At 47.1% G+C, this 27801-nt stretch overlaps 2 protein-coding genes across 3 annotated transcripts in view; one reads left to right on the top strand and one right to left on the bottom strand.

The window, feature by feature from the left end:
* Positions 1-25294, bottom strand: part of PAMR1 (peptidase domain containing associated with muscle regeneration 1) — a 156529-nt gene extending 131235 nt beyond the window's left edge. The window contains exon 1 of one of the 2 annotated variants that reach the window (XM_057750721.1): positions 25161-25294. The gene's annotated coding sequence lies outside the window, so the exon portion shown is untranslated. The remainder of the gene's footprint in view (positions 1-25160) is intronic. The other variant, XM_057750723.1, reaches the window with a different exon arrangement.
* On the top strand, positions 24144-27164 carry FJX1 (four-jointed box kinase 1). Its single transcript, XM_057750725.1, has one exon. It carries the CDS (start codon positions 24922-24924, stop codon positions 26218-26220), a length of 1299 nt encoding a protein of 432 aa, XP_057606708.1. The 5' UTR covers positions 24144-24921; the 3' UTR covers positions 26221-27164.
* The last annotated feature ends 637 nt before the right edge of the window (positions 27165-27801 follow it).

The raw sequence follows: 27801 nt of genomic DNA, 5'->3' as shown, positions 1-27801 counted from the left end.
CCCTGCTCGCATGCGACCTTGCACTGTGGGGTTGCCCCTGCTCCCATCAAGAAGCACAATCTATTTCTCTTCTCTCCTATGTTTTCATTTTTCATTTTTTAAAGATGTATCTGATTGTGGCAACTTCTCTTGCTCTCTTTTTTTTAATTAATTAAAATTAATTTTTGGCTGTATTGGGTCTTCATTGCTGCACGAGGGCTTTCTCTATTTGTAGGGAGCAGGGGCTACTCCTCATTGCGGTGTGCAGGCTTCTCACTGTGGTGGCTTCTCTTGTTGCGGAACACGGGCTCTAGGCTCATGGGCTTCAGTAGTTGTAGCTCATGGGCTTCAGTAGTTGTGGCTCACGGGCTCTAGAGCACACGCTTACTGGGTAGTTGGGGCATATCAGCTTAGTTGCTCCACGGCATGTGGAATCTTCCCAGGCCAGGGCTTGAACCCATGTCCCCTGCATTGGCAGGTGGGTTCTTTTTAAAAAAAAAAAAACTTTTATTGAGATACAGTTAACATAAAATAAACTGCATATATTTAGAGTGTACAATTTGGTATTTTTTTCCTTATTAGTAATGTATATATGGCAATCCCAATCTCCCAATTCATCCCCCCCAACCCTCCCCACTTTCCCCACCAGTCCATATGTCTGGTCTCTACATCTGGGTCTCTATTTCTCCCTTGCAAACCAGTTGATTTCTACCATTTTTCTATAGTCCACATATGTGTGTTAATATACGATATTTGTTTTTCTCTTTCTGACTCACTTCACTCTGTATCACAGTCTCTACGTCCATCCATGTCTCTACAAATGTCTCAGTTTCATTGCTTTTTACAGCTGAGTAATATTCCATTGTATATATGTACCACATCTTTTTTATCCATTCATCTGTTGATGGACATTTAGGTTGCTTCCATGTCCTGGCTATTGTAAATAGTGCTGCAGTGAACATTGGAGTGCCTGTGTCTTTTTGAACTATGGTGTTCTCTGGATATATGCCCAGCAGTGGGATTGCTGGGTCATATGGTAACTCTATTTTTAGTTTTGCAAGGAACCTCCATACTGTTCTCCACAGTGGCTGTATCCATTTACATTCCCACCAGCAGTGCAAGAGCATTCCCTTTTCTCCACACGCTCTCCAGCATTTACTGTTTGTAGATTTTCTGATGATGCCCATTCTGACTGGTGTGAGGTGATACCTCATTGTAATTTTGATTTGCATTTCTCTAATAATTAGTGATGTCGAGCAGCTTTTCATGTGCCTCCTGGCCATCCGTATGTCTTCTCTGGAGAAATGCCTATTTAAGTCTTCTGCCCATTTTTGATTGGGTTGTTTTTTTGATATTGAGCTGGATAAACTGTTTATATATTTGGGAGATTAATCCTTTGTCTGTTGATTCATTTGCAAATATTTTCTCCCATTCTGAGGATTGTCTTTTCATCTTGCTTATAGTTTCCTTTGCTGTGCAGAAGCTTTGAAGTTTCATTAGGTCCCACTTATTTATTTTTGTTTTTATTTCCATTATTCTAGGGGGTGGCAGGTGGATTCTTAACCTCTGCACCACCAGGGAAGCCCTCTCTGCTCTGTTTTAAATCTGATCTGCTCTTGTGATTTCTTTTGGCCAATAGAAAGTAACAGAATGACAGTATGCAATTTCTGAGCCAACACCCCTAGAGACTTCTGCATTTCCCCTCTTGGAACCCAGCTGCTAAGGAGGGAAACCCAAGCCAGCTACTCCAGTGGAAAGGCCATGTGGATGAAAACCATGGCCCAGCTGAAACCTCAGCCAACTGCTGGGCCTGTGACTGACGTCAGCCGGCATCAGCCAGCACCCAATCAAGATGCCAAGTGACCACAAACACAGCAGTGAACCCAACTAATACCACACAGAACAGAGATGAGCAGTCTCAGCTGAGTCTTGCCCAAATTGCCTGCCCACAAAATCCTGAGCAAATAAACTTGAGTGGAGCGTGCTCGGTCATTGCTATTCAGCCTCACCAACCGGATAAGTCTCTCTGGTATAAAAGGAGTGTGGCTCCCACAGTTTTTCTACAGAGACATGAGAAGTGGGGTAATAGCCCCGCCGTGAGTTATGCATTCTGTTCTTATCATGTACACTGAAGTCTTCCATAAATGCAACCAGGATGCTCTTTAAACACTGTCCATCATTCAAGGAGCTAATGGAAAGAATTGTATTTGCTTTCTATTGCTGCTGTAACAAATTAACAAAAACTTAGTGGCTTAAAATGACACGAATTGATTATCTGACACTTCTAGAGGTCAGAATTCCAAAATGGGTCTCACTGGGCTAAAAGCAAGGGGTCAGCAGGGTTGTATTCCTTCTGGATGCTCTAGGAAGAATTCTCTTCCTTGTCTTCCATCTACTAGAGGCTGCCCACGCTCTTTGGCTTATGCACCCCTTCTATCTTCAAAGCCAGCAACGGCCGGTTGAGTCTCTCTCCATGAATGACTCTTTGACCTCCTTCTTCCACACCTAATGACTCTTTTGAGTACACTGGGCCCACCTGGATAATCTAGGATACTCTTCCTGTTTTACAAGCAGCTGATTAGCAAACTTACTTCCATCTGCAACCTTAATGACCCTTTGCTGTGCAATGTAACATATTCACTAATTCCAGGGATTAGGACACATACATCTTTGTAGGGATGTGGGAGGAGTGCGGGGGTGGGGGAGGAGAGGGTGGGGAGGAGGGGGCGTTATTCTGTCCACCACAAATAATGATCTCAGAAAGCGCAGCATCACACTGGTCAGTAAGGATTAACACACAGCTCTTTGCCTGCACCTCTCCTAACAATTCAAAGTGCCCTAAAAGGAGGGATAATAAGAGGCCATATTCCTATGACATGTTTTGGAGTTGATCGTGTAGGACAGAAAGGAAACCTTGTTGAAAACAAAATACATTTTATCTCCTGCTCCACTTTAACAGTCCTTCAAAGGCCAAGTTGACAAACCACCCCCACTTCCCTCTCAATCATATTGCCAATAACAACACTGAAATGGTGCTCGGGGCCTTCGGGCTGGATGCTGTCAACAAAATAGGCCTCCCCGAGTAAGAGGCCATCTGTCTCGGTCTGTCAGATACTACAAGATTTCTGATGGCAATGACGGGAAGAGGGCTCGACTTCCCCTGCTTCCATCAGTCTGCTGAGTGGTGGGAGAGACGTATCACAGCAGGCTCCCTTGCCAGAAGCCAGAGAAGGAGATGGATGGATTAAAGAATGCAGACCTTTTCTGCCTGCTTGGCCATATTCTTCTTGTAATTGAATGCCAAAAGGATGATTAAAAAGAGGACAATCTGTACCAAGCAGGTACATGGACTCATCTCATCTGTTGAATGGTACAAGATACAAAAAGTTATCTCTGCAAACGTAACAGGGCATTCATTCTCCCCAGGCCTCATAAATAAAGGAAGTGAGAGTGGGAAGTAAGATGTAGTACCTTTAAGGGAATATGTGCAAAGGGAGAACATGAGTCAGTCGTGCTTATATTGTTCTTTTGAGTGTGTGTGTGTGTGTGTGTGTGTGTGTGTGTGTGTGTGTGTGTGTTCTGGGAGGACCATCAAGGGCAAACATACAAGACACCAGCAGCAGACCTAAGACTGGATGACTCAGCATAATGTCAATCAGATAATCTGACAATGGACCATGCAGAAGAAGTCAATGTCAAGGCAGGGCGCGGGAGACACTACAGGGGTTAAGATGCAGGCTTTGGAGTTGAAGAGAGAAGAGTTCCTTGCCAGACATGAGTGAGGACCTTGGGAGAGCTATTTAACTTGGTTTCCTCATCTGTAAAATAAGGGTAATAATAAATGCTTGCTTCAAAGCATTCTGCAGCAAAGTATTACATTGAATGCCCCCAACAAATTCCTCCTCCCAGTATCCCTGCTCTTGTGTACCCTCCTCCTACACTGACCCTAGATTTTGCCATGTGATTTGCTTTGGACACTAGACTTTGCCATGTTATTTGCCTGATGGGACATAATCAAATGGGACGCCAATGGAACCTCAGCGTTGGCACACTGTGGCTGGCCCTTTTGTAGTACTGCTACCACCATCTAAGAAACCCAAGGTATCTTGCTGGGAAGGCCACACAGAGGAGAAAGAAGATATTCCAGCCAGCAGCCCCTGCTAATCACCATATATGTGTGACCACCAGAAGGTCACCATCTTGGACCATTCTATCCTGGCTGAGCCACCCAGGAAAATGACTGCAGTCACATGAGTGACCCCAAGTGAAACCCAAGAATAACTACCCAGCTCAAATGGTAGAATGCCAATCACATTTGTAGAGGAGACCCTTGTATCTTGTACCATCAGCAGATGAGATGAGTCCATGTACCTACTCATCCTCTTTTTAAATCATCCTTTTAGGATTCAATTACAGGAAGGGCAGGGCCACACAGGCAGAAAAGGTCTGTATTCTTTAATCCACCCATCTCCTTCTCTGGCTTCTGGCAAGGGAGACTGCTGCATTATAGTTTATTGCCAAATAAACAGTTGTTTTAAACAACTAAGTTTTGAGATGGTTTGTTATGTTGACAATAGTTAAATGATACAGGCTCTTGTCAAGATTAAATCAGATAATGCAAAGTGCCAGCACAGTTCCTGACACAGAAAGTGGCTAATATGTGGCCATGAGTACCTTGCCTCAAGTCCAGGCCTACCTACTCCTACCTTTCAACTGTTACCCAGCCCAACTGCAACCACCTAAGGCCTTTCTCTACCACTCATTCCAAAACAAAACCAAAAACAAAACAAACAAAAAAACCCACACCAGTATTAAGTCATGGAAAATTAAAGGTTTGAATTTTTTGTTTTGTTTTGTTTTTTTAGTGTTTAAAAAAATTGGTTTTCATGTACTAGAGCAAAATAATTAAAAATCAGTACTAAAAGTCAACGAAAAACAGTAGTCCCTTGTCTTATCACTTCCATCCCTAATCCAATCTCTCCTCATTTTAGGAGACCAGTGTTGTATATTCTTACCAAAACCCAGCAAACACAGTACAAAATATAAAAACCATGAACACAGATGCAAAAATCCTTGACAAAACAATAGCAAATTGAATTTAGTACTATATAAAATATATATGATAGAACAGAATAGGATAATAGAATGTAATTACAAATATAATATATACTATAATAATAATAATAAAATATAAATATAATATAATCATCATGACCAAGTGGATTTTATCTCAGGAATACAAGGTTAGTTCAACACTACAAGATTAGTTAATGTAATTCACTATATCAAAACACCCAAAAAAACTCTCCAACAAACTTCCTGTATACAGGTCTTCACCTTAGAGTCTGCTTCTGGGAAAGTTAGCAACTTGAGAAAATATACTGAGTACTATTGTCTTAAGCAAGGTCATGGAACACAATGATTTATGTTTTAGAAAAAGAGCTCTGGCAACACATAGCATAATGGGGAAGAAATTAAGGGCAAGAAGATCAGTCAGGAAACTGCTGGAGATAAGGGATGATACGGATTTTAGCTGAGCAGAAGGCCAGGAAGGATGGAGAGATGGAGGTGGAAGTGAGGTTGAGTGGGAGGTAGGAGTGACAAGAGTTGGAGACTAACCAAATGTGGACAGAGGTGGAAGGGAAAGCAGGAACCAGGAGGACACGAAAGTTCTGAGCCCAGACACCTCTGTAAATGGTGATATTCTTACCAACATAGAAAACCCAACATAGAAAGCAGGTTTGTGGGGGAAATAGGATACCTAACCTCAGCCCTATGAACTGTGTTTTCTAGCTCCACCTGACCTCTCTTAACCTTTGATTCCTCCTCTGAAGGTGATTTCCCCCAGGGCACATACCTAGTGCAGAGCCCAAGGCTCTCCATCACCTGGCCCCAGCCTGCTCCTCCAACATCCTCCTCCTTCCCTCTCCCATCTCCCCTGTACCCATCCACTCTAACCATCCCCCCACCCCAGATCTGCACCTGGCTGCCTGTGTCTGTTCGTTGTCCCTTGCCACTGCGGCCTTCTCTGACCTTCCTACTTAAAACAGCCCCTCCCACCACACAGTCAACCTACATAAAGCATCTCTTTTACCTTCTTAGACATGCCTTATACTGTCTTATTTGCTCTTGCTTGTATTACCTACTGGCACTGAAAGGGGGCCCCTTGAGCACGGACTTGACTTTGTTGACCGCTCTTCTCACAGCAGTGGAACACTGCCTAGCACACAATCGGCCCTCAACAAGTATTCACTGACTGACTAGTAGGTGGCAGAACTGGCACTCAAACTAGGGCAACCAACCATCCATGGATGCGGAGGGCCTCCAGGACGCAGGACTTTCAGTGCTAAAACTGGGAAAGTTCCAGGCAAACCAGGAGAGGTGGTCATCCTCGCTGAAACCCAGATCTACCAATTCCCTGTCCAGTCAGTGCTCCTTCCTCTGTCCTACCCTGGGGGTTTCAGGACTATCTCATGTGAAGTCAAAGACCCCATGTTTTACATCAGTGACTGATAAAGGGAGGCACACAGAACATATGTGTGAAGTGAATGAATGAATAAAACAAACAGCACGGCTGCCTTCAGTAGAAGCGGAACAGAGTGTCCTTGTGTTAGGTCCTTGGTTTGCACCATGTGGCCAGGTTGCTCAGCAACACCATGTCATGGCTCTAACCAGGCATCTCAGAGCCTAAGTTGTGAGCTGTACTGAAGTCCCTGGGAAGTCGGCTGTTGGTGCCGTATGTTCCCTCCATTGAGGGCAGCTGGGTCTCAGCTGCAAGCCAAAGGCCCACACTGAAGGAGCTTGGATGGGCTCACAAAGCAGGGTGGGGAAAACTCAGAGAAGCTAGCAAAGTGGCTCAGATGCATTAAAAATTTTTTTTTTCCTTGGGAATTTTGTTCCTTCTCATTAGAATGTAATGACAAACCCTGCAGTCCTGGATTAATCATCATTTGATTAGGGGTGGAAATGGGAGGGATACACAGAGGTAGGTCAGGATGGCCTCCTCTCACACCAGCCTCAGAGAGGCACTGCGAGAGCAGAAGGAGGTCAGTGTGCATGCCCACGCAAAGGTGCGCAAGTCTGGGGGGCTTAAGTAGGGAATGAGAGTCAGTGGGAGGTCAAACAGACTGCTCTGGTAATCAGGCTCTGAGCCAAGAGACGAGGGACAGAACCCTTCTGCTGGGACACAAACACACATGTTCAAGGCCTCAGAGTCTCCGCAGCAAGAGAAGGATGGGTGTTAGAGCCCAAATAAACTGAATTTGAACCCCCAAACTCTGGAGCTAATTAACAAAAATAAGTCTTTGTTAATTAGCTCTGCCAGTTAACAAAGGTGTGATCTTGGGCAGATTATTTAACCCCTCTAGGCCTCAATTTCCTCATCTTTAAATTGGGATTGCTGTAAGAACTGGAGATTATGGATCTAAAGCACTTGGCATATAATAGGCACTACTAGACAGTGGCTGTCATTATTATTATTACATTACAGGTTTATATCCGGGGGAAAGTTTCTTGGGCTAAGTATGGTTGGTGGATCTGTCACTGGATAACAAACGATGATTAGTCCAGACATGCTTTACGAGCTGGCTCTGGCAACCTCACAGCCAGACGAGAGTAACGAAGCAGGGTAGTGTGGGATGCTCTCAACACAGACTGACTAAACACTCCCCCACCCTCCAGCATGAATCCCTGACTTTCATTTAGATTTAACAGACTTGAGTTTAACAAGATAGCTCTTATACTTTAAATAAATACTGACTGGCCAGAAATGCAACATTCACTGTGAATTAGGAACGAGAGAGGCCACCTTGGTTACATCTCTGGTCTATCTCAAGCACAGCGTTGAATAATTAATTTGCCATTTTGATAATACACAATGACCAGCCTATTAAGCCAAGAATCCTGCATTTATTAAATGCGAACTTAGTGGCAGACAAACAAAACCTGAGTCAATAGTTGCCTCGCCAACTATTTATTAAAAGCTCCTCTCCCTGAGGATTTGTGTGGGAGGCAGACCACATGGTCCACGCAGAGGAACCGAGGAGGAACAGGCAGTGGGGAAGAGGATGGAATAGACAGGAGGCTATTGAAAGCCAGACCCTGCTCAGGTGGGAGGTATTACTCTGACAGTCTGAGGTCAGTGCCAAAGAAACCACTTGGGTTCCCCACCAATGCTGTACCACCCCTGTAGCAGCTAGCCAGAACATTTGCTTCTTGTTTGGGCTTTCTGGAAGTTATTTATTGCCCAAAGATGGGACTCAGAGGCAGGAAAGATACGTAGAAAGTGGTGGATATCCTAATGTTAGGACCTCTCACCCCAAGAATAATGGAGAATTGAAGAATACAGCCCTATGTTATAGGCAACTATGCACTACAGATGTGAACAGTATGGGTTTTGAAAAGGAAACAATTAGAAAGCAACCCCAACTCCAAACAGTTTAGACATTAAGGAAATTAATGCTCACCCAGCAGGAAGCTCAGAAATATATAGTTTGCTCAGCTGGGATTAGACTCAGCTGCATATAACAGAAAACACAGTGGCTTATACACAACAGAAGTTTATATTTCTCCCACATAAAAGAAGCCCAGACATAAACAATCAAAAGCTGGTATGGCAGCTCCACAGTCAGCAAGGGACCCACACTTTCTATGCTGCCATCTTTAGCACACGGCTGCCATCCACAAGTTAGCTGCATGATCACATAATGGCTACTACACTCTAGCCATCATGTCCACATCCCAGGAAATAGGAAGATAAAGAGGGGCGGGGCAAAGGCCCACTTCACATTTTATTAGCTACTTGCATTAATAAGAGAGTGGAAAATGTGGTTTCATATCTGGGTATATTGCTACATCCACCAATATAGATTTTTTGTTACTAAGGAAGATGAGCAGAACGGATACCAGGAAGGCAACTAGCAGTATCTGGAGGCTTCTACAATGGGTTATTTAGTGATTCACCATCAGGGACCCAGATGCTCTCCATCTTGGCTCTGCCGCTTTGAATACCGGTCTAGTCCTGAGATCAGTAGCAAGTGGCTATGCAACACTTCTGAACGTCTCATCCAGATGTGATACCATCCAGAGGAAGAAGAGGGACACTATTCCCATAGCTCTCCTCTAGAAGTGAGAAAACTTCTCTCAAAATCCCATCAGCAGACTTCCAATGGCCAGGGGAACTACGTCAAGGGGAAAAAGCACCCTCTCCACTGGAGGTGAGGGTGAGGTCATATCCCTGAATCACATGGCTTCATGGGGGAGGAGGTGACAGCAGGCCAAATTAAGCTCTGTAAGGAAGGTAGACGGGGTTGCGGGTAGTGGGACAGGGGGCTGGATGCTGGGTTCAAAGGCCAGCTCTACCATATTCTAGCTCTGGACTTCAGGCCGTGGACTGAATACCTCCAAGCCGGGCTTTCCTCCTCTGTCAGACAGTGATAGCAATGACTACCCTGCAGGGTGTTGTGAGGCTCCAATGAGATCATGTATGTAAAGTACGTGTGCATGTGATTTTACAGTTCTGTCTGTATGAACAGCTGCAGGCTTATGCCACACCAGTAATGCCACAGGCCTTTATTTCTCAGACAAACTGGATCCTGCGTAAGCTCCCATACACCAGATTGGAAGGAATCCCAACCATCACCCTCCGAGCCTTCCCAGCCCTCGGGTGAGAGAGTCCAAAAAGGAGGTTCACCAAACTGTCCTTTTCAAGCAGGAAGAAGTCCTGATTCACTCGGTGTCCTGTTTCCATTTCTGCTACTGCTTCTCACCGCTTTAAACAATTACAAGCGACAATACTCACTGTAGCAGTGATGGAACGTGCCCTCCTTGCCATACACCCCGAGCATTCTACGTGGGCGTCTTCAGGGCCCCTAGCTGCTCTGGGTCCACGGCCCTCCACGCGCCACCTGGTGACGCTGCTCCACGCCGCCATGGGGGCCGCTCGCCAGCTGCCTGCTCAGGCCAACACAGCCTTTGGAAGCGGGCATCTCCTCGGCTGACGCACTCCCCCAGAGCCAAGCAAAGCCCAGGAAGCCCCTTGTCTCCCACCCCAGGCACCGTCACAGTCATTCTTCTCTACAGCCCGTGACCCATAGCCCACAGGCGCTGCTCTAGAGTGGACCCAAACATCCACACTCCCTGTCCTGCTTCTCAGGGTGGATAACTCACCACCCTCTCTGGCCATTTCCCTCTTTCAACTCCATCCACCGCTCCCCACACACCCACAAACACAGGCCATTCCTGCCCCGTTATCCCAAACTAGAACTAAATGGCTCCTAACACCCCTCCCACCCCTCCCACCCCTCCCCATTGTGCCTTGGCCACGGGGGTGGGGAAAGACGGATTGACACCACCACCCTTATAACTGTGATTGACTCAGGTGACCTGAGCCAATCAGCCAATCGGCATTCTCTAAACAAGGGGACTCTGTAAAGACCCAATTTGAGTCCATGAGATTTGAGGGAAGATTTTTCAAGGAACTTCTAGGGGAAATAACTTTCTCTATCTCCTTCTAGATACTGTGAAGGTAAAGCCTAGAATTACTGCATCCATTTTGCCACCAAGAGGAAGCCAAGCTGATGTTGCACAAAGAGAAGAACAGAAAGCTTAAAAGACTGGACCAGGTGTTTGACGACATTGGTGAGCCCCCAGAGCAAACCAGCTCGGAAGACCTCCTAATTACTTGTGCTTTAAATCAATGCCCTTTATTGTCTAAGTCATTGTGGGGGAGGTGCAGGTTCTCATAGTTAGACCAAAAAAGACCTAAATGGCCCCATGAGGCATCCAGAAATGGTCCAGATCTTAGAAAGGTCTTAACCCTCCCTGGTTTGGGGATGAATAGCTGAGGTCTGAGAAATTACCACCCAACCTCAGGACCTAAGTAAGCTTTTAAAGAAGTTTGGCCTAAACCTGAAAGCAAGCAGCTTCTATGAGGAAACACGTTCATCTGTCCATCCATCCACTCATCCACTGAGAATTAGAATTCTAGTCCCTTTAGGTCCCTCCATAGCTAAGCACCAATATCTAGGCTCCATCCTCATCCAAACAGTACCATTTTGTAAGCTTTAAGCCAATTCAGGTAACATCCCTATGTATTAGTCAGGGTTCTCCAGAGAAACAGAACCAATAGGAGAGACAGAATTATATGGATATAAATTATAAAATTTATATTATAAAATCTTATATAAATATAAAATTTATGTATATATAAAATTACTATAGAAATATATAATTATTATAGGAATTAGCTCACAGAGTTATGCAGGCCAAGAAGTCCCATGACCTGACATCTGCAAACTGGAGAACCAGGAAAGCCAGTGGTATAATTCAGTCTGACTCCAAAGGCCTGAGAATCGGGGGGGGGGGCCAATGGTGTAAGTCCTCATCTGAGTCCAAAGGTCCAAGAACCAGGAGCACCCATGACCAAGGGCAGGAGAAGAAGGATGCCCCAGCTCAAGCAAGCAAGTTTGCCCACCTGCACTGGTGAGGGGGATCTTGTTTACTCAGCCTACCAACTCAAATGCTAATGTCTTCCAGAAACAGCCTCACAGACACACCCAGAAATAACGTTTCACCAACCATCTGGGGCATCCGGACTTAGCCTGGTCAGGTCGACATATAAAATGAACCATCACGCCCTGGCTTCTGGCTTCTCCAGTCCCTCTCCCTTCCTTCCCATCTCTACAGCTACCATCCAATCCCAGCCCCTTCCCATCTTAACTCCTGGCCCATTGGGACCAGCTTCTTAACGGTCACCTATCTAATCTGCCTTTTGATCATCTGTGCCACGAAGCAAGAATCATTCACTCTAAAGCATCCCCTTGATCATTCCAGTCTGTTCAAAAAATATGCGCTGAGTGTAAAGAATTGAAACACACCAGAATATACAGACTTTTTTAAAGAAAAAGAAGAAAATCCTTTCTCTTCAAATTTCTTTTCCCCAAGGTAACCCATTGCTAACAGCTGTGTCTTCCTGGATTCTTTCCTAGTTACACACATATTTTATACTTTTTTTTTTTCAACAAAGCATGCTATAGTTTTATCAAAGTTACTACCCTACAAGAGACAGAATGCCCTGAAATCACATAAAAAACCATCCCTACATGATTCCTCAGGGCCACATTCACTCAAAATAATGGAAATTTAAATTCAACTGCCTGCTGGGGGAGTATTCTGAAGCCCACAGCTCCCATTTTTGTCACTGTTTTATTTCCATTGTTTCATTCTCCACTGGTTTAATTAGTGCATGGTATTGTCTAAAGCAATGCCATTTTATTCCAGTTATGGCCAGAGGCAGTTAGCAGAAAATTCACAATATTTTTAATTCCAATAAAGCTATCAAGTCTAATGGTCCTGTTCCAGGAAGTTTAGAAGTTAGAACACCCAGCATCTGAAGCTGAAGAGAGAAGAAAAGCTTTCTCTGGGAGTCTTGGAGGGCTCCTTAGAGGGCTCTCACAGCTGGGTATGCAGTCCTGGTTGGTCATGGGGCCTTGGTCTCCCAACCATGCCTAAAAGAGCAGACTCAAAGCCTTGGCTTAAAATAATGCTATTACAGTGCTGGCTTCGGGAGTAATATTATATCATAATTTCCAATTTGTTGTCATTAAGACTTAGACTGCTCAACAGTTCTGTGACTGGTCTCAGAGTAGCCAGTGATGGGTGACAGAGCCACTGGCTTGGGCTCTTCTGAGCTGACTTTCCAACATTGAGGAGGTGTTAGGACCAAGAGACCTGGAGACACACTGGCCAGGTGTGTGTCTGACTCTACTATCTAAGAGCTGTGCCAAATGCAACAACATACTCAAACTCTCTGCACCATGGTTTCCTCGTCTGTAAAAGGGGTTATTAAAAACACACCTGAAAAGGTTGGTGAGGATATGTGAGTTGCCTGGCTTATTAGCAAGACTCGGTAAATGGTACCTATTATCAGTCAATAGATATTTGTTAGAATTGAGGCTTCTGCCTTCAAATAAGTAGTTTCCAATGATCTTCCCCAGCAATATCCTCAGGAAAAAAAAAATCACAAGGAAAGGGAGAGTGGCCAAAGAGAAGATTTAGTGACACTGGGAAGGATGCTTATGGGGCAGCCAGGAGGGGAGAGAGCCAAGCCAGGGCTCTGTGGTGCCGATGTTGCCAGGAGGCACTACGAGGACACAAAGCATGCCCCCAGATCCTCTGGGACTGGCCGCACTCCCTGCTTCTCACTTTTTCCTCAACCTCTTGGGGCCCATGGCAGGGCTCCTCTTTCCTGGGAAACACTGCATAGAAACTGCAGTCTGAATTTGAGCTTGGCTTACACAGGACTGGCCAAATCATTATTCCCCAGGGCAATGAAATGCTCCCTCTTTCTCTCTGCACCACCCCTCCCCCGCCCCAACTCACGCATGGAAAAGACTCTGCATACCTTCTGTGTACTTTGTATCCCCTGCCTTCCACACACTATAAAATAACAGCTAGTGACAGAAAAACCAGAAATGCCCTATTACTTTTCTTTACCCTAATAAAGGTCTCAAACTCCCTTCCTAATCTAGACAGCACTAGACTTATTTATGGAAATTTTGGATCTGCTAACAGTTGAAGTCAAAAAGAAAAGTGTTGTTTTTGTTGTGTGGCTGTGTTTGCCACCACAGTCAACATTTGTGCAGATCCAAAGCCTAGGTGTCACTCTGTGATGTATCACTAGGCACGTGGTGCTGCTTGGTTTTGATTTGTGTTGGCTCCCTATAAAAGATGCACAAAATACATTCTGTTGAGATCTTACAGTATAGCTCTACTTATTTTATGAATTGTTAGAGGTTTCTCCATATTATTTTAAAAGTAATACAAGATTATAATTTTTCAAAAATTAAACAGCACAGACTATTGAGGGAGGTAACTACAGAACGATGTTCTGGCACAGAACCGCTCCCTTATATACTACCTGCCCTGTCACCTGACAAAGGCCGGGTGAGCCAATGGTGGACAGCCAATGGCTGTCCCCAAGTGGACCAGTCAGATTTCCTCTCCGTGGAATGCAAATGCTCAAATGGGAGGTGACTGGAGCTGAGACATCGTATACCTGCAACTCTGAGAGAAGATCGCCTGCTTACCTACCTGGTGCCGCTGAGTTCTGATGCTTTCCAATGCCCAATTTTCAGGTCCTCCCCTGATGCCAGGAACTACTCCAGCATCCTTCTATCAAGCCTTATTTTTGCTTCTTGACTTAGCCAGTCCATTTCTGTCACTTGCCACCAAAGTCACCTCAACTGATTCAAATATAGTGAGTACAAATTTTACAATCACACAAAGATAGGGGCACCAAAGTATCACGTGAATTCTTTGTTACTCTGTATATAATCTGAACTTTTAACTTGAGCCTCCACACACACCCATTAATACCTATATAGCATACTTTCCCCAAATGCTCTAGGAAGAATAAAGTAAAAATGTATCCGATAAAAAGTAAAAGTGCCTCCCACTCACAGACCTTTACTTAAGGAGTAATGCTATCAATCAGTATGTCCTCCCAGACATGTTTCTATGCAGCTGAGTGTGTGGTTTTTAATACTTATTCAGTGCCTCCTATATGCCAGAAACTGTATCAGAACTTTTCACCTGCTATGTTTATTTAATCCCATACTCTCATTTAATTATCACAATACTCCCGTGAGGCACGCATTAATATTCCATTTTACAAAAGAGAAAATCAAGGCGGGAAGACTTCTGTGTAGTCTAGCTACCCTCCCTGAGCCTCAACAGCCATGCAGATCTGTCATCATCCCCCACTGCAGGACCCTCTCAATGGGGAAAGGCAACAAGGTCAAGCACCCTACTTTGGTCTCTTGGCTTGGTTTTGCCCTGTGTGAGCATGGATATCGTGCATAGGAGCAGAAAAGCAAGAGAAAACTTTGATTCTCACCATTTCCTCTTTGCCATCTCAGAGTTGTTTTATGATCATTTCCCACCCCCACACCCGAATAATCCAATGATCACTGATTACCCCCCTTTTTCTCTCTCTGACTCACATTGATTAAATCCTCTGTTTGTTAACAGAACCAGGCAAGCAAAGGAAATGATTTCAAAATAATCTCTTTTTTTCCCAATCCTCCGGGTTTTCATTTCCTCATCCTTTCTGTCATAGCAGCTAATAAGAGAGGTTGAAAGCACCATTAAAGGGGAGAGGGGCTTTTAAATATTCCAACTTTGAGGGAATTGTCCCTGGGTTCCTTTTTCTGCCATTCTGACTGGAGTTTTAGTGGTTATTGTAACACATATTCAACATGGACATGTAACCATGTGGAAAACCAGATGTGGACTAAACTCAGCAAGCAGGGTATGAATGCCATGGAATTGCTCTGATGTGGAAGTCAGGGAAAGTGTGTTCAAGTTCCAGGTCTGCCAGGAACTAGCTGTGCATCTTGGGCTCATCACACAACTCTCTGAAGTTCAGTTTTCTCCTTCATAAAATAGGAACAGTCCCTAACACCTGCCCCACTACCCCTCCCTAGCAGAGTGTCATAAAAATCCAGCCAGACTGGCATGGGAAAGAACTCAGCAAAACTGCAAGGAGCTATAGAAATATATCACGGTCATTATTCCTCAGCCCTTCTCCTGCTATTCCTCAGGCCCACATTGTCCCTAAAATGCAGCCATTCTTTAAACTCAAGCAGGCAAGAAATGGCCTCTGAAGTTTTTTTCTTTCTTTTTTCTTCGGGTGAAATGAAAAGGAACCAGGGAGCGAGTTTCAGTGCTGGGTGCATAACAAACATATCCAGGCCCACAGAGCTAATTCCTTGATTCCCTGTAGCAACCTCAGAGTCGGTTCTCAGGAGGGCTGAAACAAGATGAGATATCATAGCAGGCGATGGGCCTTCTTGAACTGGCGATGTTAACTCAAACTATTCTGGTCCTGAGACAGAGAGAGTGCTGTCCTCAGGACTATCAGGTCAGCCAGCCCAGCCCACTTCTTTTCCAATCCCTCTCATCCCCCCCATAAAATACTAACCACAGGGAGCTTTCCGTGCTACAACAGGTCTCCCAGGAGATGTGCTGGGCTCAGTTACACAGCAGAGATGAGAAGAGATGTAAGTACCTGTTTCCAACAGGCCTGGTGTAAGACAGTGTGCCAGTACAAAGGAAGAGATGAGTCCCTTGTAAGAGGCCCCTTGGTTAACTGGCCAGGGTGTTTCCCAGCCCCAGGAGGTCACATGGCACTGTAGCTACCATAACGTCTGTCTTTTGGCAGACCAGAGTTGGAATTCTTCTTCTGTTACTTAGCAGAAGTCTCCCGGGCCAATGAGAAGTCTTTTCTTTTTTTTTTTGACTACAAATCTTACGAACTTTATTTTTTTTTCACATCTTTATTGGAGTATAATTGCTTTACACTGTTGTGCCAGTTTCCACTGTACAACAAAGTGAATCAGCTGTACTTATATATATGTCCCCATATCCCCTCCCTCTTGAGCCTCCCTCCCCCCCTCCCTATCCCACCCCTCTAGGTCATCACTAATCAATGAGAAGTCTTACTTCTCATGACGCTCAGGTTTTCCCATCAATGAAATGGAGGACTACACCTCCAGGGGGTGGGGGGATGGGAGGAGTTCTTATAGATTGCATGAAAAGCTCTACTGCATTCGTTGCATTTAGAAAGTACCCCGGAATCATTCAGTGGTGTCCACGAGAATTCCTTTCCCAACTTGATCGCAAGAGAAAACTTGCCAGTCTGTGGACCTGAGGAAGAAGCTGAGATCCTGCAGAGGCCTGAATGGGAGCAGCCCTGTGATACATGAAGGAAGAGGGAAATTTTGCCTTTTTCTCCACAAAGTGGGGAGCGAGAGGGAAAGGAGGGAAAGCAGAGCTAGATGGACGAAGGCCTTGCACACTGATGTGACTCCCTCTCCCACCCTGAGAGCCCCTCCACCCCAGATCTTCAGCAAAGTTACTAAACTCATATCTTCGGCCCAAGTGGATTCCGGGGCGGGGGCAGGGGGCAGTGGATAAGGCATTGAACTTCACACCCATGCTACTGTGTGCTGAAGTCAAAGCAACAAGCATGGAAGCAGGAGGTGGACACAGAGAGACAAGCCTGAGGAACCAAGGCCCGGGGACTCTCAGAAATGGAGGGAAAGCTTCTGGACCCTCCCAGGCCATGGACTAGGAATTTGGATTACCTAGATCTCAAAAGAGCAGGGAAAGCTCAACTAACAACGAGGTTACACCATTGTCCTCATCTTCGCCATCATCACCATCAGATGTTACTGACGGTCGGCTGTGTGGGATGCCGAAAACTGGTTCTAGGCAATGAAACCCAGAGTCCAGGAAGCTAGCACATTGTTAACAAGGGCTGCGTTACTGAAGAACTTCTACCTGGTTTTTTACCCACCTCCCTGTTGACATACAGAGCCACCTCTCCATTCACTATTCCCCACCAGTGAGTGTCCCTTAGTCACCCCTTGTTTCTACGTATTCCTCCAGCCCCTCTTCAGTCCAACAGCGATGACTCTTCCTGGGCCTGGAAGCCCCTCAGTGTCCCATTTAGGCTGCTCGCTATTCTAACGACGCCCGTCCACACGGCAGTGAGCCCCCAGTTATAAATTCCTTACCTGCTGGCCATCATTTTAATGTAAATGGATTTTTAAAAAGCAGCAAAGGAACATATTTTCATTTGGAGTTAAAGCATCATTTTTTATTTGAGTCTGAGCCTGGTCTAGAAGAATGGCTCCGAGGCTAATATAATATAGCTAATGATTATGATGGAGATCCGATATTTCACTTGCAGCCACCTCTAGTCCAGCTTCGCTGCCTGCAGTACTTTTTTTTTTCACAGCCACTTCCATTAACACCCACTGCCTATGATGGAACCATTATGATAATATCTCTGCTCTCGGCAGCCTCGATGGGTCTTGACACATTATCACCGTAAGAGCTCAGCCACATGGCACTAAGTCCTATTTATAATAACCCTTGGCAGGAGCCACCAAAATAAAACCTGGTACTTATGGGCCACCTTTCATCTAAGGAAATCAGAAAGCTTTACAAGCTTAATTAAGCTTCAGCAACTATCTGACTAATGAGATGCACGGGGCCTGGGGAAGCTGAGGAAATGCAGCATTGCTAACTGCGCAGCAGATAAGACCCTGGGCTGCAATGAACAAAGAAATCAACAAAGCCAGCGAGAGACACCTCCTTCAGTGGCAAATGTTTGTCGAGTGAATTTCTCCAGGGTGGGTCGAAAAATGATAGGTGAGTGATAAAAGGGCCGTGAAGAGTCTCCCATCTGGAGCTCCTCAGTCTAGGGAAGGGCCTGAGATTTGTTTCTTTTATCAAAAGAGGATTAAGCTAATCCAAAACACTCAAGTGCTTTTAAGGATGAGGAAATGAGCTCCTGAAAGATGATGTAGGAATAAGCTCACGTGCTGCTCCCTCTGCATGTCCCAATGTCCTTCCCCCCCCAAACCCACACATGCAAACCCCCAGTTACCCTTCAAGACCCAGCTTCACATCTGCCTCCCTGGTGAAGCCTTCCTGACCTTCCCTAGTAGAATTAGTTCCTCCCTCCACTGGGCTCTTGTGTGGTTTCTATTTCCATAACAGCTAGAGCAATCAATAATATTTACTGAGCACTTACTAAGTGCTTAATGTGTACTTCACCCACACAATAATATTACGAGGCAGGTGCAGTTATCAGCATCCATTTATTGGATGAGTTAACAGGTTAAGTGACTTTCCCAAGACAGCACAGCTAGTAAGTACAAGACAGCCTGGCTGCCCAGCACATGTACCAAAACACGACACCACACTGCCGTCCCAGCAGCACAGATGGGATGGAAGAGTTCTCTTTATATGTTTACCCTCTTTCTGATTTGCAAGCTCCCATGTGAGAGGTATATCATTTAGGAATCTTCTGGCTGCAAAGAACAAAACCCCAATTCAGCGTGGGTTAAACCACCAAGGAACCCCAGAGGAAGGGCCGCTCTAGAGTGGATTAATCCAGGAGCTTGGTGACATCACCAAGGACCAGGTTTCTTCCCTCCTTCGGCTCTGCCACCCTCAGTGTGTCCACTTAGCTCCCCTTGATGACGGCCCCAACCCCAGACCTCACATCTAGACCTGAGCCATGGAGAAAAGTGCCCTATCTTCTCTATGTCTTTCTGTAACAGCACAGACATCCAGAAACCTCCCTGTGGACTTCCCTTCAAGTGTCACCAGGCAGAATGGTGTCATATCCTATGCCTAAACCCAACACTAGCAAGGGGACTGAAGGCACTGTGACTGATTTAGCCCCATCAGGATTCAGCCTCCCCTCCAGCACCAGGCACAGGGAGAAGGCTGGAGACCTGCCAAGAAGAAGGAAGGGAAGAAGGGTGAAGAAAAGACAACCAATGCTTCCTGATGCACATGTTAAGGATGAGAGAACATCTGATGCCAACACTCTCGCCCAATTCTTTAGCCTTTGGCACATGAACAATAAACGTCAATTGGACTAAGTTATAGTAGAGAAAGAAATTCATGTTCCCAAGTGCCAAGTCCAGAATTTTTACCATCATACCCTGCAACTAGGGTATGATGACATATGACTAAGATATGCGTCAGCAACTGCCCTAAAATTTACTAAATTAATTCACCAGTGCTCCAAACTTTAGATTCCGGTCTCCAACACCAGTGGCTATGGAAGCTTTTTCCAAAAGCAGGTCAAAAAGAGAGGTACATGGAATAAAGAGAATCATATAACTATTAGTCTCACCAAAAATTAAAGGTTCGTGCCAACCTTGACTTTCTTTCCAGAAACACAGCGTGTTCTTAAAACTGGGACTCACTCAGGCAGACGGGTTAATTGCAAAGACAATATGTTTCCAGACCTCCTTCTAGCTATCCAGCAGGATCTACCTAGAGCCAGGTGTATGTAATACCTGCCCCTGACAGCCAGGTATGTAAAGATGAGACAGTTACGCAGTTCTTGGGAGATTCAGATCATGGTCAAATAAACAGATACCAAGAAAAGGAAAAAGATCCCCAAGCAGAAAAATAATGTTCCCTAGGGGGAGACAGAGTAGAGGAGAAGGTAATACAAATAATGAAACTGTGGCCCAGAGGACTCGAAAGCTACCTGAAGTCACACAGCTAATAACAGCTAAAGCAGGAGTCATACCTAGTTTCAAGGAATACTGTACTCCTCTCTCTGACATGGTCTTTCCCTCTCTTCTGTTTTGTGGAAGCATCTAGAAGGGTGCATTTGGGGGCCTCTATCTTAGAGAGGAGCCTGTAACTCAGAAGACCCAGAAAAGGCCTTGAATGAGGCACAGTAGTGAGAGGAAGCCAGCTGCTTAAAGCTGGCTGGAGGTTCTGGGCTTTCAACAAAAGTTGCACTGGGAACCTCGCTAGGGTCCAGCTGAACCGACTCCGTAGAGAAGGAAGAGAGCAAAATTTTCAGGGAAGATGCTCGTCTGGGGCATAAAGAGGGTGCATTGGGCAGGCTCGCCACTGTATTATGTCTCTCAAGACCCAAGTGAGGCCTGGTGGAGGACAGCAATGGGAAAAGAAGGAGACCCCTATCTGCACAACGAAACAGAGAGACAGGAAGGAAAGGTAATGATAAAAACTAGGAGTTTGGGATTAACAGATACACATTACTATATATACAATAGATAAACAACCAGGACCTACTGAATAGCACTGGGAACTATATCCAATATAGCCTACAATGGGAAAGAATCTGAAAAAGAAGATATATATATGTATAATTGAATCACTTTGTTGTACAGTTGAAACTAACGCATTGTAAATCAACTATAATTCAATTTTTTGAAAAAAAACTATAAAAATAGTGGACTCTTGGGTAGCTTTCAGGAATTTTAAATACAGGGACTAATTTAATCATCACAATAACCTGTAAGGTTTTTCACTATTACTATTAATCATCAGATATTATATTATCATAATTAGTATCAATAATACCAATAACACTATTACTACTGTGTTTTATAGATGAGGACACTGAGGCACAGAGAGGTCAAGTAACTTACTCAAAGTCACACACTTGGTAAGTTTTAAATCTGGACAATCTGGCTTGAAGGTTCACACTCAACCATTTCACTTGACAGCAACCCCAGAGAACATTTCAAAGCAAAATTTAATCTGAGTTGAGTCTACTTTGATTTAACTCAATAATTTTTATATCTGACATTTTCCTAGTAGTTTACAATTTCCAAAGAGTTTGGCCTCCATCATTCTGGAATCTTAGCCCTGCCATTTACTTGCTGTGTAACTTCAGGCCAGTTATGGGCTAAGCTGTGGTTTTGCCATCTGTAAAGTGGGGACAAGACTACTTGTCGGGAGTGTGAAAGGAGAACACATGGGCAGGGCTCAGCCTGGTGCCAAGTCCATAATAAGCACTCAGTAAGCATTTGCTGCTCATGTTGTCCTGGTTATTATTAACATCTCACATGACCTTCCCAACAATCCTGTGAGGGAGGCAGGGTTTATCACCCTCATTTCTCAGATGTGGAAACTGAAACTCACAGCAGGGAAATAACCAGCCAGAAAGGAAAGGAAATGCTGGACTTAGAAAACCTCCCAACTCCCAGCCCCCTGCCCTACGCCCAGCCCTCTCCTTCACCTCCTCTCTCTTCCCCAGAAGGCACTGTTCTATGAACCAGGTCATTTTTCAAACAGGACTGTGGAAGAGTGAAGCAACTGGAAGCTGAGACTCAGGGAGAAGCTCTGAGGGCTGTTAAGAAAGTTCTCCAGGTGAAAATAGGTTCCTATGTAGGGACAGATGAACAGCACCTCCCCTTATCCCCAAGCAACTGCCAGAAGGGCTGGCATGAGGTCACACAATGTGAAGAACTGTGCTCTGTGCCCTTCCAAGGAGCCCCAGGGGGACGGCTGGGGGCGGGGGGGGGGGGCGCGGGGTGCTGGTCCTCAGGCCAGGAAGTAAAGGAGAATGGGAGTGTCTTCATCTCACAGGTAAACAGGAGTGATGTTTTAGGAGCCTAAAAAATCATTTATATTATGCATTTAAACTGCATTCTACTTTGGTTTGTTTTTTGTTTCTCTTTTATTCCTACGGTTTTCTGTAATTCTGCGTGTCAGGGCATTTGTTCAAGTTTCCTTCGTGCCTCCTGTTCTGGTACCCAGTGCATTCATTCCTGTGGCTACAAGCTAAGGGCTATGATAGAGTCAATCCATCTTCCAAGGTGTAAGATCTTAGCTGACTGCTTTAAGGCTTAGTTTCTTCCTCAATACCAGTAATGTGATGAGAAGATTCTGGGATTTGGGGTATCTGGGTTGAAGTCAGCCCTCCCAGGTTGAAAATCATGTGCTTCCTCTTCTTACCTTATGTGGATTCTTCACCATTTTTTTTTTCCTTTTGTGAATGAAAGCTCTTATTTTGTACCTTTTACTGGTAAGCAGCTTTTTTTTTTTAAATGACTTGATACACGCTACTTGCAGAGCTTTATCTCATTAACATTCCATTGACTTATTCAGCAAATTGTTACTGAACACCCACTAAGTGCCAGGCAGCCATAAAACAACAGACAAGACAGACTCCTCCTAGAGTTTACAGTGAACTACCTTATAGTTATTGATAGATTTTTTTTAAACAGCTACAAAGACAGAGATTCAAACTACTTTGGATTTCCCCATAGCCCCCAGGACATGGTGTGGGCCATGTTAGCCAAGCGATATTCTTAGACTTTAACTTAAACAATTAACTAACAACCTGTTGAAAATGCATTCTTCTTTCTAGTTAGATGATGTTCTACTTATGCCCACAAGGTGGAGATCTTGCTTATAGTTTACCCAAGCTGAAAGCAATGCATTCCCCCCAAATAAATAAATAAATAAATTCCCAGAAGTTAAACCAAAAGACAAAAAATAAAATCCAATTTATTGAGCACCTTTTTAGTGCAATATACTACGTTAGGTGGTAAGACAAATAGAAAGTTATTAAGACATAGTCCCTGCCTTCTAGGGAAAGATGGGGTAAGGAGCTTGCACAGAGCAGGAAGATGGTACCTTTTAATGAATTAAGATAGCATAGTAATGGTAATGTCATCATCAGATAAGACCTATGAAAAGGCATGATGTAGCCACCATGGGGTGCAGAAGAGATTCAACAAGGACCCCACACTTCAGCCAATATGGAAACACTTGAGGGTATACTGGGTCAGCTCTGAAAGTCCCCAGATGCCTCTGCTTAGTCACAAACCTTAGGGTGTCTGCCCTATAACTCTAGAACACTCATTCTTTGGAGAATAGAATATAATCAGTGCCAGGTGATGAGCTGATGCACTTTAAAACCCCCACAGGCATCTGATGAGGGGTATAAAGACAAAAGAAACACTGAAAGGAAACAGATTTCAAACTCCTGCTTTCAGACGTGGGTTCAACCCCCACCCTCCATCTTGTCTTACCTGGGAATCTTGGTTTAGACCTGGGACAGGGTCTCACGAAGAGAGGTAAGAGGGAGAGCCAATTCTTATCCAAGAGCTTTCCTGTGGATTGAACCCCAAAGTGGCTGGAAGACAATGTGGTTTGCTGTTTTGTTTATTATTATTATTATTATTATTATTATTATTTTGCTTCTCCACCCCTCCCCCAACCACTTCTTCCCTTAAACCATTAAACCAGTAAGTGAAATGCAATGTGAGTTGTTGTTGCTGTTGTTGCTGTTGAATTGTAAATCACATTTGGGGCATAAATGACAGTGAGTTTTTTAAAAAATGAGAATGCTGACAACTTGATAAAAGTAGTGAACTTTCTTGATGGAGGGAAAATCAAGTGGCGTGCTGCCCGGAGACTCCAGTTTGAATTTTAGTTTCTCTACTTGCTACCTCTGGCATCTTGAGCAAGCCCCATCCCATCTCTGTGCCTCAGTTTCCCCACGGGAAAAACAGTAACATTTCTTTAGAGAAACGGTCTCTAAGGCCCCTTCTCCCGCACGAGGTCGGATCCTGGGTTGTAAGGCTCTCCTGGTAACCCGTACATCTCCCTAGAATGTGAGCTGCGTGAGCACGGGGACCGCACCTGTGGATGTCACTGCTCTGCGACCAGAACCGAGGACAGATGCTTGGCTGATTGGAACCTGCCAGGTGTTCCTGCAGAGTGAGGGTGAATTCCCAGTGAGTCCCCAGGAAAAGGCGGAGCGACCAACCTCCACACGAACAGCCCTCGGTGACCAGTGTAGTGAGCGCGCTCGGGAAAGGGAGTGTCGATTCCAAGTTGTTTGCTACAGATGGTTCTTCTAACCGGGCTGGAGTCACATCCTCTGTGGCTCCGAGAGCTCCCCAGGGATTTACATGAGGCAGGCTGAATCACACCGTCGGAAACGAAGGCGGCCAAGGGACCTTCCCAGTCCACGCCGGGCGGCGCCGGGAGCGTGGTGGGGTCAGTCTGAACTTTGCGGGAGGCCAGGTGCTGCCCAGGCAAAGGGCCTCCGGGACCAGCCGGACCCCTCCAACCCCCGCGACAACCGGCGGCGCGTCGCCCCCACCCCGCGGGACTCGGGCTCCGCGCCGCCCTCTCCGACGCCCCCGCGCGGGCGCCGCCGGCCGGGCTTCCAGCTCCCGGCCCCGAAGTCCGCGGCCGAGTGTGGGGCCGCTGCTCCCGCTCGCAAGGAGCCATCGCCGCTTTAAGGGGAAGAGGAGGGGAAGGGGGCGGGGAGCAGCGGCGGAGGAGGGGGAGGGGGAGCCCCCCTCGCTCCCACGTGGTCCGGGCGCCTGTGAATCGCGCCCGCCGGAGGGTCTCACAGCGAAATACAAAAGCGGCTGGGAAGCGGCAGCAAGGCGAGCTCTCAGCGCCGGGCGGAGCGCCGGGCAGCGCCCCGCAGCGCCCCGCGACCGCGATGGAGCCGAGGCGCCCGGAGCCCCCGAGCCAGCGAGCTGCCGGGCCCGCCTCGCCGCCGGGACCCGGGCGCCGGAGCTCGGCTTGAAGCGGCGGCCGCCGCGGCGCGGCCGGGAGAGCATGGGCAGGAGGATGCGGGGCGCCGCCGCCACCGCGGGGCTCTGGCTGCTGGCGCTGGGCTCGCTGCTGGCGCTGTGGGGCGGGCTCCTGCCGCCGCGGACCGAGCCGCCCGGAGAGCGACGCCCGCGGCGCCCGGCGCGGCCCGGCGGCCGGGAGCCCGCGCCCCGCTTTCCTCTGCCCCCGCCCCTGGCGCGCGACGCCCACGGCGGCTCCCTGAAAACTTTCCGGGCGCTGCTCACCTTGGCGGCGGGCGTGGACGGCCCGCCCGGGCAGCCCCCGGGTGAGCGCGGGCGGCACGCGCCCACCGGACGGTCCCGGCCGGAGGAGCGAGCCGCGGTGCACGCGGGCGTCTTCTGGAGTCGCGGCCTGGAGGAGCAGGTGCCCCGGGGCTTCTCGGAGGCCCAGGCGGCGGCGTGGCTGGAGGCGGCGCGCGGCGCCCGGGTGGTGGCTCTGGAGCGCGGGGGCTGCGGGCGCAGCTCCAACCGGCTGGCCCGCTTCGCCGACGGCACCCGCGCCTGCGTGCGCTACGGCATCAACCCCGAGCAGATACAGGGCGAGGCCCTGTCCTACTACCTGGCGCGCCTGCTGGGCCTCCAGCGCCACGTGCCGCCGCTGGCACTGGCCCGGGTGGAGGCTCGGGGCGCGCAGTGGGCTCAGGTGCAGGAGGAGCTTCGTGCCGCGCACTGGACCGAGGGCAGCGTGGTGAGCCTGACTCGCTGGCTGCCCAACCTCACGGACGTGGTGGTGCCCGCGCCCTGGCGCTCCGAGGACGGCCGGCTGCGGCCCCTGCGCGCCGCCGGGGGCGAGCTGGCTAACCGCAGCCGGGCGGAGCTGGTGGACCTGGTGCAATGGACCGACTTGATCCTCTTCGACTACCTGACGGCCAACTTTGACCGGCTAGTCAGCAACCTCTTCAGCCTGCAGTGGGACCCGCGGGTCATGCAGCGCGCCACGAGCAACCTGCACCGCGGCCCCGGCGGGGCGCTGGTCTTTCTGGACAATGAGGCGGGCTTGGTGCACGGCTACCGGGTGGCGGGCATGTGGGACAAGTATAACGAGCCGCTGCTGCAGTCCGTGTGCGTGTTCCGCGAGCGGACAGCGCGGCGCGTGCTGGAGCTGCACCGCGGCCAGGACGCGGCCGCCCGGTTGCTGCGCCTCTACCAGCACTACGAGCCTCGCTTCCCCGAGCTGGCCGCGCTCGCCGAGCCCCACGCTCAGCTGCTGCAGCGCCGCCTCGACTTCCTCGCCAAGCACATTTTGCACTGTAAGGCTAAGTACGGCCGCCGACCCGGGACTTAGCATCCCCCGGAGGAAGAGAGAGCGAGAGCCCCCTGGCTGGGGCAGGGAGAATGGGGGAAGGGCCGTCGCCCCTGCCACCGCCTGGGACCAGCCGGCCAACGCCCAGCCAGAGACCCGAGCGCGAAGGCGGCTGGAAACTTCAGCTTAACCCACCTGCCCCTTTCTCTCAGTCCCAAGCTGTGTCCTTTCAAAGTTCTGGGAGGACGAACTCACCGAGGCGGGAAGTGTAACATTCCGTCCACCCAGCCTATAAAAGGATTCTTTTCTGTGCCAGCACCGAGTTTGCATCCAAAGAAACTGCTGCTTCCGGAGTTTGGCCTCCGGGTGGCCGTCTCTGTGGGAGATACATCCCATTCCTTGGCCCCCTCGTTCCCTCTCCGAAAAAGGAAAACTTCTGTGTGAGCCGTTGAGCTAATTCTGCAATTTCCTACCAAACGCAGCGCTGGTGGCCCCGGAGCAGGACTATGACATTGGCTGGTGGAGCCCCCTTCCTGTGTTCTCCCTTTGTTCCGGCTCCGTGATGGTGAGATCACTGTTAAGAGCTGGGGAACCGCTCCCGGTAGGACAAAGGGAGCAGGACCTACAGAATGGGGGATGTCGTGCAGACCCTGGCAATTTGTCTGAATTGTTCCTTACAGCTTGTCATTTTGGCCTGAAGGCTACAAATGCAGGACGGGCTGTATGCACTGAGTCAAATAATGAATTTCTTCTTCCTCCCTCTCCCCAACCGTCCAGAATTTTGACAATGATGATGGTCACCAGAAGGAAAAAAGAAAAAATCAGTTTCATGCACTTTAATTTGTTTTTATTTTAATTTTTTATTAAGAAAAACTTTTTTATTTGACAGAATTTGCCTTCTATGTATATATGTGCACAAAGTGTGGTGTAAATATACTAAACAAACTTATATTTCAATAAAAGGGAGTTTAAAATTTAGAATTTAATTACTGTGGTTTTAACTCTTCGAGGTATCTGATGCCCTACCTGGTTTTAGAATAAGCTCAAGGGTTTATCTGTTGTGGATATGCTTTTAAAACAAAGGACACGTGTATATTCCAGTTGTGACCATGAAACTTAGAGAATTGAACAAAGACAAGAGCAGATTCCCTGTCCTGCTCACTCAGATGAACCCTAGTGCTGGAAATTTCAGAGTTCAGCCTGGAATGTGGGGGATAGTGGAGAGAGACATGGAAGGAAAGTATGCTATTTCCTGGCAAATAAAATTTTGATATAAAAGGATTTCACTGTAATATAGTCCTATATTAATCATTTGGCAGATATGATAGAAACAGATGTGCAGACTAAAATGTGACAAATGCCCCTCCCCGCTTTTAACTTAACTACTGTGGTCACATGCTGCACCTGATTTTCAGCATTGTAATTGCCATGTATCACCATGTGTACAGATAATAAGCAGAGCACATACTGCAAACAGGTAGAGAAAGTCATAAATTAATTCTTCTCTTTAATCTCCCAGCATAAATTCCATTGCATCCAGAAGGTCATAATCTCCAACATCTGGACCCATCCAGCTCTCTTAAGAGATTGTACTGTTCCTCACCCTCCCAGGTACCAATTGTG

This window comes from Hippopotamus amphibius, chromosome 9 (genome assembly GCF_030028045.1).
Source record: "Hippopotamus amphibius kiboko isolate mHipAmp2 chromosome 9, mHipAmp2.hap2, whole genome shotgun sequence".
Taxonomy (NCBI): Eukaryota; Metazoa; Chordata; class Mammalia; order Artiodactyla; family Hippopotamidae; genus Hippopotamus; species Hippopotamus amphibius.
Note: the sequence above shows the minus strand (reverse complement) of the source record. Positions and strands in the feature narration are given on the sequence as shown.